This window comes from Phyllobates terribilis, unplaced genomic scaffold (genome assembly GCF_046119375.1).
Source record: "Phyllobates terribilis strain yellow unplaced genomic scaffold, ASM4611937v1 Scaffold_9__5_contigs__length_417890890, whole genome shotgun sequence".
NCBI classification, from domain to species: Eukaryota; Metazoa; Chordata; class Amphibia; order Anura; family Dendrobatidae; genus Phyllobates; species Phyllobates terribilis.
The window spans coordinates 131,505,251-131,520,498 of record NW_027362769.1 but is presented as its reverse complement, the minus strand read 5'-3'; the positions used below and the strand labels follow the sequence as shown (position 1 = coordinate 131,520,498).

Here is a 15,248-nt window from a genome sequence, read left to right as displayed (position 1 = left end):
CCAGCGGTGAGCAAAGGAGAGCACAAAAGAATTCAGATAGAAGCCATTGAACAATATGCCAAAGATCAAAAAATCACTTATTTTACCAAAACTACATCTTTTTTGCAATGACATATACACTTTACCTGGTTGGGACAAAAGTTTAAATATTCCCTTATTATTTCAAGCAAGAAATCTGGGTTCAACATCTCAAAGTACTGGATACTAAGAGGCAATCCTTGCAAAGAGGAGAAGTGATTGTCCAGGACGTCATTTAACAAATGGATAACCTCTTCTTGGTTCTTCTGCTTCTTCATAGCCAAAACAGCCCGTAGGTAAGACAATTCCTGATAAAGAAAAGACTTTACGTTTAGCAGAATAGGCATAGATAGGGAATTGGGAGAGACAGCGAGGGCTGAAGGATCATTCGGCTACCTAATGTGTATGGCCAGCTATAGTTTAGTTTTGATGTATGATAAGTTACATTTAAAGATTATTTCTAAATTAAGTACCCCAAAAAAATGAGGTAGCGCTTTCAGCCCACATATAAGATGCAGCTTTCCAGGATGTTTTTCTGACTCACCCCAGATTTTCCAATAGACTGCTGAATCTCCATTAGAAATTCCAGCTGCTGGTCGGCATCTTGTAGCTGTCCCTCCAGTATCTGACATCTGATGATACCTATGAAACGTAGAAAAATTGGTCAGTTTCTGCCAAAATATTACAAGATGTCTTAAAGGGATCCCGTCATGTTGAAAATGGTCTCTGATCTGCAGGTGGAAAGCTATAGAGCAGTAGGAGGTGATCAGATCGATATACATATTACTGGGAAAAGTTTCTATAAAACTTATATTTTATTCATTGAAATACCTGGTATTTTTTTTTGCACATGAGTCCGGTGGGCGGTGCTATTCGGTGATTGACAGTCTTCCCTGTATTATTTCTGACAAAGTAGGAAATATTTCCATTTGAAAAACTACCTATTCTCTTCTTTAGCAAAAGAAAGCAGGAGATTCCAGCCGAGAAATAGTAGATAAAAATCCGTTTTTATTAGAAAAATCTTAAAAAGACGATGGCACTATATGTCCAGCAGGCAAACTGACAAACCAACGTGTTTTAGCTTTATGAAGCCTTACTCATGATTAAAATGGCTTCATAAGACTGAAACGCGCTGGTTTGTCAGTTTGTCTGCTGGACATATAGTGCCATCGTCTTTTTAAGATTTTTCTAATAAAAACGGATTTTATCTACTATTTCTCGGCTGGAATCTCCTTCTTCCCTTTGCTATGTGATGCTTGGTTGGATCCCAGACCACTCTGTATGGAGTCACCACCTGTTTCCAGTCTCCACATCTCCGGTGAGCTGATTCTCCCTCTCCCCTTCACCTTACCTTTTGCATTACACAATCTCTTCTTTGCAGCATAAATTGATTAACCCACCTTTAGGCTATGTGCACACAGTGCGTTTTGGTGCATTTTTTTCCACGCAGAAATGGGCCAAAAAAGCATTGCAAACCTTATCCCATGATTTCCTATGACATTTTGCAAGTTCTGTGCACATGATCAGGATTTTTCCTGACTGAATTTCATGTGCAGAAATAGAAGCAGCATGTCCATTCTTTGTGCATTTTGGCCTGCGTTTTTCCAATACAATGCACTAGAAAAAACGCATGGCAAAAATGAACAAAAAACGTGTGAAAACGCATCAAAAACGCTGCGGATTTCTGCAAGTAATTCCTGATCGTGCGCACATAGCCTTAGACCTTTAGTCTATTCCCTGTATTACTGTGCATGAATAGATAGTTGTCAATCACTGAGTAGCACCGCCCACTGGACTCATAACCAAACACCAGGAATTTCAGTGAATAAAATACAAGTTTTATAGAAACTTTTCCCATTAAAATGTATGTACAAGTTACACTGAATCTTTTCCAACCAATCTGCTCAGCCGCTGCTTCTCTACACTGAGCAGTGTTCAGATTGGATTGCATGAATAATGGGACAGGTTCTCTTTCATTAATCTACTACTGAGCTCTTGGAGAGGGCTGGTTGAAAAAAAGTGACATTCCTGTGGATTAACCGACTCCTTAGCGAAATGACGTAAGAAGCAAACAACTGAAGCAGAGATTACAGTGAAGAGCGTGTTTTCCATACAGTGCAAGATTAGGTTCATAAATATCTAATATGTTACTTGTTGGATTTGTGCCATGCTTTTTTTAAGCTATCCCCTATTTCTAGGATAGGGGATTATTTCTCAATTTATAGGACCCCCACTGATGCAGAGAATGGAGCTCGGAAGACCTGAACAGAGCAGAGGTTGAGCATGCGTAGCTCCGCTCCATCTATTCACTATGGGACTGCTGGAGATAGCCAGCACTTTATTTGGCTATTTTCGGCATTGCCATAGAGAAAGAATAAGCTGATGTGTGTATGCTCGAACCTCAAACCAATCGATCTTCAGATTCTCAGGATAAGTGGAGGTCCAGGGGATAGACCCCCAGTGATTAGGAAGCTATGTCCTATCTTTTGGATGGGCGATAAGTTTAAAACTTGGACGACTTCCTTTTATACAGTTATCTCCCAGGTTGCAAGTTACATTGTTTACAGATATACTGGTCAAATTGAATCCTAAGTACAAGCTAAGGACTGATGTGATCGGTGAATGCCACTTTCCCATCATTCCTTACATAAACTGCCCCTGTAGACTCAGATCAAGAGGGAATCGTTTGGGTTTTAAAACCGCATAAAATTTTTGCAAGCAGTATAAATTAACAACAGGAGAGATACTTTACGGATGTTCTTCTGCTTCTATGCCAATGCTTCCCTGTAAGCATGTGTTGATATGTATCCACCAAAAACCACTGGCTGCAGCGGTGACATGTTGACACTGATGGGGGCACAGATACAGCCTCTGATGGTCTGCAGTTCCCACAATACTGGCTCGGGACCAGGGAAGAATCAAGGCAAGCAACTGGTAAGGTATTACTACGATATGGCTGGCTAAATATTCTGATAACTTAATACATGAAAATGTATTATTAGCAGCTGTTTAGGTTTTTGTGGTTGTTTAAATCACCTCTTTCCAAAGCTCAATTAAGATCACCAGAGCTGCCGGAAAACTGGAAAATATCTCCAGGACACATCCATTTAAAGCTTTTGTTGTGTTCGCCGCTCTTAGAATGTTCTTGGAAAACTACAATCTTTACATGAAGTTGGCAGTCATACGAACACCCCCTCATGAGGCGTCTCCAGCGTTCATTTAGTTTCTTTTCCAGAATGTTTTGAATTACAATAAAATGGACTTATCAACGGGACGTTTTCTTCTCCTAAAAAGTAATTGTTCCAGTTTAAAGCAAGAGAACGTGTTTGTTTAAAGGGAACCTGGCAGCTGAAGCACGTTGTCTGATCCACGGGCCGCAAGTATCTCAAACCAGCTGTGTGATTTCAGACATGTATGATTGACCCTGAAACATGGCAGGGTTTCAGCTGCATGTGTGGCGCCCCTGAGGGTTCAGTTGCCACAGGGGTACTGCACCTCAGAACGAGGTGTGGTATCTCCTCTCCCAGGTAAGGATGGAGTACCACACAGGACCCCAACCACACACTCAACACTACACCACTCCAGTTCTGTAGGGGACCTAAAGCACTATAGTGCTGCCCCGGGCCTGAATGGAGGAGTTGGGGGGAACCAAAGTTAGGGGGAACCACGTAGTGAGTGAGGGTGAGGAAGCATTTACCTAAGCACTTTATTAGAATGCTATATAACTGGAGGCCATCTTTATAACAAGGTCTTTGGTCGTGGGTCCTTGGGACGACAAGTCGGCACAAGGCTGCAGCCGGCTGAGGGTCCACGGTTCCCGGTCTCAGGCCTCGAGACGGGGGGTCGGGGAAGAGTTATAACCGGCTCTGTCCCCGGTCAGGGTCCAAGCAAGAAGGCCCAGGAGGGAAGCAGTAGAGATAGGCTCCACAGGCGAAAGGATCTCAGGGGGTGCGGACGGAGCGGAGTCGCCACCTGCATACCTTATTCTGGCCCAGCCAGAGAGACCCTGCCGCAAGAGGGGGTACCGGTCCCCGATTATCTGACTTTGCACTTTATGTCTCTGTCGGAAAAGTCCGGAGGCTTATGTGGATCCCAGGGGGATACGGACGGAGCGGAGTCGCCACCTGTATGCCCTAATCTGAGTTTATCCAGCGGGACCCGGCCTTACGCCACGTTCTCACCAAAAGTCACCAAAAAGGGCACCCAGTCGGTCCGGGAACTACACGTTACCCACAAAGGACATCGCAGTACCCGTACGGGACTCCGTGGGGTACACAAGGCGGGAGAAGTTGAACAAGAGAGGAACACACTAGAGCGGGGATCCTGTCAAGTGCCTCTGAACTATCTGGAGAGTGCTGAACCCCACCCTGGCGGCCGCAGCTCGCCGTGTGACAGCAGAGAGAAGCTCTGAGCTGAGTAATTACCAAAGTGAGTAAAGACTTGGATGACTTAAACGACTGCCTCAGTCTGTTCTTTCCTCCGCGGCTCTGCACCCGCCAACGCTGTACTCTACACTGCCCTGGGGTCCCGCTCCACCTGTGGGGAGCCGTACCAACTAAGCTGCCTGAACACTGGCCTCAGAGGACTGTTGCAGCGCTAGTGATCCTCACCAGACACCACGGGTGGCGTCACGAACATTCCCCTATCCCATTTAACTTTCCCCCTTCTTTTAAGAGTGACCCCAGGGTACGGGCCCGGCCACCGCGACATCCCCCAAGATCAGGCAACAACAAGGCCCGGGCGCCGAGTTGTTTCCCCATCCCCTGGGCGCGTTACATGGGAGACTAGTGAGACTGGCGGGTCCCAGGGGCTTCTGCTCGCCCGCTGTCAGTGACTTACATGCCTCTCCCAATACAAGCAAGCAAAGGTAGATTTGTCTGTCACCGACAGCGGGCGGGAAGAAGCTGCCGGGGACCTGTCTTTCTTTACTAGTTTCCCATGTGGCTTGGTTCCTGGCGTCTTTTAAAGTATGTTTTTCTCTGGAGAGTTGCAGCATTTCCGAGTCACATATACCTGTGGATCGGGCAGCATATATCAGCTGTCAGTTGAAATAAAACACAATTACAATTTGTATTTTTTTTGTCAGTTCCATATTTTTTCTCTCTCATATCATGCATTTCGATGTTTGTTATATTCATGGCTTACTTATGCTAATTTTATTTTAATTGAACTCTTTTTTGTCCATGAGATTTTGTTTCACATAAGCCAAATTTCACATGGCTATAATCATATTTTTAAGATTGAACAAAAATATATATTAATGAATAATGGCAAACATCAGGTGTTGGCGCTCAGACAGAATAATAATAGATGTCATTTAGTGAATTTTTTTAAATGCAGGAAAATCTTTTTGTAATGTGTTTAGGGTGGACTCGGGATAATTGGAATAAATATGATGTAGAGTTCAAAGCTTGCCGCGCCCCAGAAGAAGCTGCAGTGGTGAAACTCGAGTTGGGCTTTACATTTTTTTTTTTTTTTACTCCCTTATATAGCGCCATTAATTCTACAGACATTATCGGCACTGTCCCCATTGGGGCTCACAATCTACATTACCTATCGGTATGTTTTTGGAGTGTGGGAGGAAACAGGAGAACCCGGAGGAAACCCACACAAACATGGGGAGAACATACAAACTCCTTGCAGATGTTGTCATTGGTGGGATTTAAACCCAGGACTCCAGCGCTGCAAGTGCTAACCACTGAGCCACCGTGCTGCATGAAGTTTTATATGCTGCTTTTTATGGATCTTTTCTAAGAACAATAAAATATCTGTATTGCAGTACCTCACTATTGTTGGGCTTTTTGACCTGTGCACTCTATATTTGTTTCAGGGCGATAAGAAGGCTAAGCTGAACAATATTTCCCCATAAGAAGTATGACAGAGAAACATATAACCTGTTTTGGGAGCCGGTCACACCTTAGAAGTGGACTCATTTGATTGCTGAATCCGAATCTCTTGACCTAAGTTCTTAGTCTGCGCAAGACGCTACATTATCTTTGTATGTTTTTAGAACTGTTTTGAAAAATAACTTGATAAATGCCCATACATATAGAACAATGTTTCAATCGCTTTAACAGTCTTGGGAAATTGTGAGGACACCAAAAACTAGGTGGTCATACATTAATAACTGTGAAGATAATAAATAATTATTCCAAGTCACCCCACTCACCTGTTAGTGCAGAGACGCTCGACTCATCCAGAGTCATTGCTGCTTTATACCACTTTAAAGCTTCTTTAACCCGCCCTTGTAGAACAAGTTGATAGCCTAGCTCTGTGGCAAATGTAGCATCTTGAGGATCCAAATTAACTGCACGTTCCACCAAGGTTTGGGTTTGCTGAAGGATGAGTTGGTTACGCTCACTCTAGAGAAGAATTATATTAAAAAAAGGGGGTGTTCAGATTTCCACTTTGGCTTAATTGCAATAGAACTTATGAGCGGCACTTCCAGTCACATCCACACAATTCCAGCATTACATACAGTACAGACCAAAAGTTTGGACACACCTTCTTATTTAAAGATTTTTCTGTATTTTCCTGACTTTGAAAATTGTACATTCACACTGAAGGCATCAAAACTATGAATTAACACATGTGGAATTATATACTTAACAAAAAAGTGTGAAACAGCTGAAAATATGTCTTATATTCTAGGTTCTTCAAAGTAGCCACCTTTTGCTTTGATGACTGCTTTGCACACTCTTGGCATTCTCTTGATGAGCTTCAAGAGGTAGTCACCGGAAATGGTTTTCACTTCACAGGTGTGCCCTGTCAGGTTTAATAAGTGGGATTTCTTGCCTTATAAATGGGGTTGGGACCATCAGTTGTGTTGCGCAGAAGTCTGGTGGATACACAGCTGATAGTCCTACTGAATAGACTGTTAGAATATGTATTATGGCAAGAAAAAAGCAGCTAAGTAAAGAAAAACGAGTGGCCATCATTACTTTAAGAAATGAAGGTCAGTCAGTCCGAAAAATTGGGCAAACTTTGAATGTGTCCCCAAGTGCAGTTGCAAAAACCACCAAGCGCTACACAGAAATTGGCTCACATGAGGACCGCCCCAGGAAAGGAAGACCAAGAGTCACCTCTGCTTCTGAGGATAAGTGTATCTGAGTCACCAGACTATGAAATCTCTACAACAAGTGTTAAGAGGAGACTTTGTGCAGCAGGCCTTCATGGTAAAATAGCTGCTAGGAAACCACTGCTAAGGACAGGCAACAAGCAAAAGAGACTTGCTTGGGCTAAAGAACACAAGGAATGGACATTAGACCAGTGGAAATCTGTGCTTTGGTCTGATGAGTCCAAATTTGAGATCTTTGGTTCCAACCACCGTGTCTTTGTGCGACGCAGAAAAGGTGAACGGATGGACTCTACATGCCTGGTTCCCACCGTGAAGCATGGAGGAGGAGGTGTGATGGTGTGGGGGTGCTTTGCTGGTGACACTGTTGGGGATTTATTCAAAATTGAAGGCATACTGAACCAGCATGGCTACCACAGCATCTTGCAGCGGCATGCTATTCCATCCGGTTTAAGTTTAGTTGGACTATCATTTATTTTTCAACAGGACAATGACCCCAAACACTCCTCCAGGCTGTGTAAGGGCTAGTTGACCAAGAAGGAGAGTGATGGGGTGCTACGCCAGATGACCTGGCCTCCACAGTCACCAGACCTGAACCCAATCGAGATGGTTTGGGGTGAGCTGGACCACAGAGTAAAGGCAAAAGGGCCAACAAGTGCTAAGCATCTCTGGGAACTCCTTCAAGATTGTTGGAAGACCATTTTCGGTGACTACCTCTTGAAGCTCATCAAGAGAATGCCAAGAGTGTGCAAAGCAGTCATCAAAGCAAAAGGTGGCTACTTTGAAGAACCTAGAATATAAGACATATTTTCAGTTGTTTCACACTTTTTTGTTAAGTATATAATTCCACATGTGTTAATTCATAGTTTTGATGCCTTCAGTGTAAATGTACAATTTTCATAGTCATGAAAATACAGAAAAATCTATAAATGAGAAGGTGTGTGCAAACCTTTGGTCTGTACTGTATACTGTAGATGAGAAATACATGTTGTTGGTGCATTTTAATATTGGGATATCCACTTTTCTACTTTTTGTGGACAATTTTTTTTTAAATTATATATTTGGGGCTCAAAAATCATTTTTGCAATTGGATTTCATAAAAAAATGTACCATTTGTTTTCTATTGTCTGTATGTTGCAGTGTTTATTGCTGGCTGCAGAATGAGTTACCCGATAATACATCAGTGAGCTCCTTCTGAAAGTCTCGCAGGGAGTTTCTAACTTTTTGTTTTATCAGTCTAAGGCCACGTTCACACGTTCAGTATTTGGTCAGTATTTTACATTAGTATTTGTAAACCAAAATACAGAAGTGGGTGAAAAATACAGAAGTGGTGACGTGTTTCTATTATACTTTTCCTCTGCTTCTTCCACTCCTTGTTTTGGCTTGCAAATACTGATGTAAAATACTGACCAAATACTGAACGTGGCCCTATTCTGACCTCCTCTCAACTAATTTATGACAACAGACCACATCAAAGTTAAATTTGCAGGGAAACAAAGAGTTTGTAAAAGGCAAATGATACTACATTTTTTAATGAAACCAAAATTGAATTAAATATTTTTAGCCTGAAATACATGTATTTAAGACAAAAATAAAGTCTTCAATGGTGGACAACACTTTTGAAGATATTAAGGTATCTTCTTTAAAAAATAATGACACGTGACATCAATATGCCATGCCACCTGACAACTGATGGTGAAGCGAAACACGTCCTTCCCAGTTGTACCGGCACACGTCCTCCCTAGTTGCACCGGCACACGTCCTCCCTAGTTGCACCGGCACACGTCCTCCCTAGTTGCACCGGCACACGTCCTCCCTAGTTGCACCGGCACACGTCCTCCCTAGTTGCACCGGCACACGTCCTCCCTAGTTGCACCGGCACACGTCCTCCCTAGTTGCACCGGCACACGTCCTCCCTAGTTGCACCGGCACACGTCCTCCCTAGTTGCACCGGCACACGTCCTCCCTAGTTGCACCGGCACACGTCCTCCCTAGTTGCACCGGCACACGTCCTCCCTAGTTGCACCGGCACACGTCCTCCCTAGTTGCACCGGCACACGTCCTCCCTAGTTGCACCGGCACACGTCCTCCCTAGTTGCACCGGCACACGTCCTCCCTAGTTGCACCGGCACACGTCCTCCCTAGTTGCACCGGCACACGTCCTCCCTAGTTGCACCGGCACACGTCCTTCCCAGTTGCACCGGCACACGTCCTCCCTAGTTGCACCGGCACACGTCCTCCCTAGTTGTACCGGCACACGTCCTCCCTAGTTGTACCGGCACACGTCCTCCCTAGTTGTACCGGCACACGTCCTCCCTAGTTGTACCGGATACACGTCCTCCCTAGTTGTACCGGCACACGTCCTCCCTAGTTGTACCGGATACACGTCCTCCCCAGTTGTACCAGATACAACAAAGACCTTTCCCATGCATCATGACCAACAGGGCTGAGCTGTAATAATCCACAGCCTTTCGATGAGAGTGGCGTTGTGTCCTTAAAATAAAGACGTAATCTGGATCCACACACTGTTTAAATTGCCTGTGACGTCACATGTGCGGACATCTACGAGTCACATGCATACATGAGAGGTATCGTTTAACTGTCCTGGTCATTAGTATAGGGTAGGTGTGCTTTACTCGCGGATCATGCCTGCAACTCAGCAAATATCATGGGCTCAGCTCACCTCCTGATGCAAAATAAGCAGAGCCTTAATACCCCTTTAACAGGACTTTGCTGCAATTCCCGACAATGTCTAAAATCAGACTTTTTACTAATCCAGGTTGTTAATGCAGGTAAGCAGCAAATTTTCCAACCAAACAACTGCAGATAGAAAATCTACACAAATTTCGCAATGTGTGAACATGCCTCAAAAAATCTTGAATCTATGCAGAAATTCTGTTTTGGGTCCTCTTCCTACAGTACTGGTTCTTTTATCTGTAGTATCAGGGTAAGAGTGCACTGAGTTATGCAGTTTTAGGAAAGGTGCACATATGGTAGATTTAGCCAGTGCAAAACTAAAGTAAATTCCTTTACTCTTTGTGCCTAGTTGGCCGGATGTGTGGATGAACTACCCCTCAACTCACAGCATTTCATAAGTCTATTCTGATTTCCACCTCTCCATTGCCGGCTCCACGCTGAACAGTATATTAGGGCACTCAAAAATGATAAATGTAAAGTGCATGGCTTACCATTCTAGAAAAGGCTAATGACATGTTATAATACAGATCAGCATTGTGCGGCTCAAACCGGTCCAAAGCGTTGATTAAATCTCCCAGCTTCGTCGTGGCCTAGAGAGAAAACAGCAAATCAGAAAATGCAAACACCACAAACAGATGTCAAGTACTCGTGCTACATCGCTGTCTAGAGGAACGTACCCTTCTAGAGATACAGTTGTGCTCAAAAGTTTACATACTCCGGCAGAATTTTTTGCTTTCTTGGCCTTGTTTCAGAGATTATGAATGATAACAAAAAAACTTTTTCTCCACTCATGGTTATTGGTTGGGTGAAGCCATTTATTGTCAAACTACTGTGTTTTCTCTTTTTAAATCTTAATGACAACCAAAAACATCCAAATAACCCTGATCAAAAGTTCACATACCCCAGTTCTTAATACCGTGTATTGCCCCCTCTAACATCAATGACCGCTTGAAGTCTTTTGTGGTAGTTGTAGATGAGGTTCTTTATTTTCTCAGATGGTAAAGCTGCCCATTCTTCTTGGCAAAAAGCCTCCAGTTCCTGTAAATTCCTGGGCTGTCTAGCATGAACTGCGCGCTTGAGATCTCCCCAGAGTGGCTCAATGATATTGAGGTCAGGAGACTGAGATGGCCACTCCAGAACCTTCACTTTGTTCTGCTGTAGCCAATGACAGGTAGACTTGGCCTTGTGTTTTGGATTGTTGTCATGTTGGAATGTCCAAGTACATCCCATGTGCAGCTTCCGGGCTGATGAGTGCAAATTTGCCTCCAGTATTTGCTAGTAACATGCTGCACTCATCTTTCCTTCAACTTTTAACAAGTTTCCTGTGCCTTTGTAGCTCACACATCCCCAAAACATAAGCGATCCACCTCCGTGCTTTACTGTAGGAATGGTGTTCCTTTCATCATAGGCCTTGTTGACCTCTTGCACAGTAATGGCTTTCTTCTGGTGACTCGACCATGCAGCCCATTTTTCTTCAATTGCCTCCTTATTGTGCATCTAGCACCACTAGTTTTCAGAGAGTCCTGAATTTCAGTTGTTGTTATTTGTGGGTTTTTCTTTGCATCCCGAACAATTTTCCTGGCAGTTGTGGCAGAAATTCTTGTTGGTTTACCTGACCGTGGTTTGGTTTTTACAGAGCCCCTGATTTTCAATTTGTTAATCACAGTTTGAACGCTGCTGACTGGCATTATCAATTCCTTGGATATTTTTTGTATCCCTTTCCTATGTTATACAGTTCAACTACCTTTTCCCATAGATCCGTCGTAAATTTTTTTGCTTTCCCCATGACTGACAATCCAGAAACGTCAGTGGCTGGATGAAGGATGCAAGAGTCTGTCTGGATCCCAGAAACTCACTCAGCTTTTATGCACACATACTGATTACAAGCAAACAGGTCACAGGTGAGGATGTTACCTTTAGTAGCCATTCAACCCATTTGTGTCAAATTCTGTGCATGATATCAGGCCAAAATTACCAGGGTATGTGAACTTTTGCTCAGGGTCATTTGAATGTTTTTTGGTTGTCATTAAGATTTAAAAAGAGAAAACACAGTAATTTGACAATAAATGGCTTCATCCAACCAATAACCATGAGTGGAGAAAAAGTTTTTTTTTTATTCATATTCTCTGAAACAAGGCCAAGAAAGGAAAAATTCTGCTGGGGTATGTAAACTTTTAAGCACAACTATATAGAAGAGCAGCAATAATGGGAAATGTATCGTTCATTTTTATCATACTTTCAACAATGTTAATTCTCTCAGGAAAACAAATGAATTTCAAAATAAAGCAAGTGCATCTTCTCTAAAGCCGGGTGTTAATAGCTGTTATCATGGGTAGCCACCAATATGATGTTTAAAAGGGGATGTCCATTACTGAACAACCATTTTGGAATACCAATAATGTGCTGAATTGTCACATCTCCAGCAGGACCTGCTCTTGTGACGGCGGCACTAGTGATGGAGGAGAGGTTGGAACCAGAAGCTCTGGGCGGTGCAGGCTCTGTCCTGTTACTAAGTTTAGGGTAGGTGGGCGTACAGTACCGTCCAGTTTGGTAATATGGATATGTGAGCTGTTAAGCTGGAGAAATCTGCTGTCTGCTTCATCCAACTAGAAAGCACCACACTCTACTAAAGCTCCAGCATGTTGTAAGAACTGCCAGATATAGCCTTGCTCTCCTCTGGTTCTGTCCTGTGTGCTCAGCTTTTGTCTAGTTTATTGGTTCCTTTTTTTTTTTTTACCTCGGCCTGTATACTGACTACTCCTGCGTCTTCTGATTTTATGCCTTCTCGGCCCTCCTGGTTCTGACCCAGTCATCTAACCACTGCTGCCAGCCTGCATCACCGGCCAGCAGCAGACTTCGTAGCTAAAGCCCAGGGTCTCCTGTGTAAGTCCAGATTCCTGTACAAGGGTTAAAGGGTGAAGGACAGCCCCTGGGATCTGGTAAAAGGAGTGGCTTGCGGTAAGTCTGTCAGTGGTAGCCATTTTTAGACCTGCTAGGCGACAACTTACAAAGAAACTTTATATTAATAAGATAACAATAAGTATACTTACCTTACAAACCAGCACCGCTCCTCTGCTCCGAGCGCTGTGCACTACACCAATCTCATGATATTGTTTATGTCATGTGAGCGCTGCAGCCAATCAGTGGCTGGGTATGGGTTGCAGTGCTCACAGTTTGACAGATGTATCTGCACCATCCACCAGAACTGTGAAGGGTTATAGCACTCGTGTGATAAAATAATAATGATATGATATCACTGGGGGCTACTATACTCTTTTTGTTCTTTAAATTAAGCACACTGACTGCTTTCAAAAAGAGTTGTCCAGTAGTGATTAACCCATTTAAAGACAGACATGCTTTTTACAACAGAGAGGCACAACCTATGACCCATGATGCCTCAATGTGGCAACCCCAATTAACTGGATACAAACAGGGTGTAAGGTGGCTGGTCACGTATATTTTTCATGTCAGAGAGCAGAGTAATAACACACTGCAGAAGCAAGGAGACGCAAGTACTAATGACATACACTGTGGCCACCATTTCAAAAGACTGGGGGCACTAGACCCGTTAAAGGGTGTTTGTTACCCCCGAAATGAAAATTAAACAGTTATATAAGAGACTTAGTCCCTACAAAAATCATACAATGAGTATATATTTCATTGCTGTAATTACTTTTGAAATTTCTTTCATTCCATATGCAAACGAGAGGGCTTGAGTGGACCCTTGGCGTGGCCAAAAGCTCGGTGCACCTTTACAACTCTTAATTTGCATTTTGAGCAGTGCTCCTGACTCTGATTAACAGCACTAGCTTGGCCAGAGAGAGTGCTGCCTGAACCCCCACATCAGTGCTGTGTGTGCACACAGACTATGCAGGAGTCAGCGGAGGGCACACAGCAGCCACCACTCCATACACTGATGCACACACATTGATGTGGCCGCTATCAGGAGGCAATGATAATGGGGGGGACCTGAACCTGTACTGGGTGAGTGCCGCTGACTCCTTCATGGGAGCCCCTTTAACTGTTTCTTTTGTGTACAATGATAACCAATGAGTTAATATAACTGCAGTCCTATGTAAAAATTCCAAATAACACATTCTGATATTTTATCACCATAAGCTGTGCCACAAAACAAGTTGATCTGTTACATTTGTATCAGACTATAATAAAGAGCCTCGCAAACTACTTTTCATTGTTGTCATGTTTCATGTTTTTAACAAAATTTGTAATAAAATTAATTAGAATAAAACTGTCTATGATGAGTCTACGGGGGGAGGGTTTTTAAATAATCACGCTCCATGTTGCTATGATAGTCAAATAACCAGCCAATCAGCTGCCAGCATACAGTGGAAGATACCATATTTTACATTATAGGGGGAGCGGAGTGTCTTCTATATGTTTAATTATGTATTATTTTGATGAAGAAACATGTGAAAGTCAATACATTCTTCTTCACATGATATAATAATATTATTATCATTATTAATATTCTATGTGACTGCATCCACAAACAGTATTTAGAAGACAGGGGCACTTTAAATAAGAGGTGAATACGACCCTGCAGCAAGTAGTGGTGACCAGTGAGCGATGGCATCACAAACTGCCTCATGATGCAACAATCCAAACATTCCATCTCTATGGCAACCGGACATTCCGCCAGTAACCGCTTTACTGACACAGTGAAAACGCGACATTTCATATTCGCTTTCTGTGAAGTGAGAACCAAAATCGAGATTGTTATCCCCAATTATGACTGAAAGAAGGTCTACCAGAGCAAATAAAGGGGCCAGATACAAGGAATATGCATCTACAAAAACACGTACGTGTAAAATGAAGACATAAAATAATTGCACAATAAAATTCCTTTAATAGGAACTGGGTCATTAGATTCAGGGACTTGAAAAAGTATTTTTACCCTGTGAACTTTTCCACATTTTTTTCACGTGACATCTCCAAACTTAAATGTTTTTTATTTGGATTTCATGTGATATATCAACACAAAGTAGCAAGTATTTTGGGGTCTGTCTCTACCAGTTTTCATATCTAGAGGCTGAAATGTTTGCCCATTCTTCTTTGTAAACTCGCTCTAGCTCAGTGAGATTGGATGGAGAGCGAATGTGAACAGCAGTTTTCATGTTTCGTCACAGATTCTTAGTAGGATTCCGGTCTGGACTATGACTGGGCCATTCACACACATGAATATGCTTTAACCTAAACCATCCATTGTAGCGCTGGCAGTATGTTTAGGGTCATTGTCCTGCTGGAAGGAGAAATTACGCCCTAGTGTCTAACAGGTTTTCCTCCAGGATTGCCCTGTATTTAGCTCCATCCATCTTCTCATTAACTCTGATCATCTTCCCTGTATGAATACATTTTCAAAGCACTGTAAATGCTGTCCGAGCTACGGGCAACATGAATGAGACCTTGACTGCACGGCCGCAGACAGGTATGTTATTTC

General features: G+C 43.1%; 1 protein-coding gene across 1 annotated transcript in view; it reads right to left on the bottom strand.

Moving 5' to 3' along the window:
* TTC21B (tetratricopeptide repeat domain 21B) overlaps nt 1-14,489 on the bottom strand; it is a 64,465-nt gene extending 49,976 nt beyond the window's left edge. The window contains exons 1-5 of the mRNA XM_073646121.1: nt 14,463-14,489; nt 10,282-10,380; nt 6,188-6,380; nt 563-660; nt 126-326 (exon numbers count right to left, since the gene is read on the bottom strand). Coding sequence (XP_073502222.1) covers nt 126-326; nt 563-660; nt 6,188-6,380; nt 10,282-10,380; nt 14,463-14,489 — 618 coding nt within the window. The remainder of the gene's footprint in view (nt 1-125; nt 327-562; nt 661-6,187; nt 6,381-10,281; nt 10,381-14,462) is intronic.
* Nucleotides 14,490-15,248: the final 759 nt, after the last annotated feature.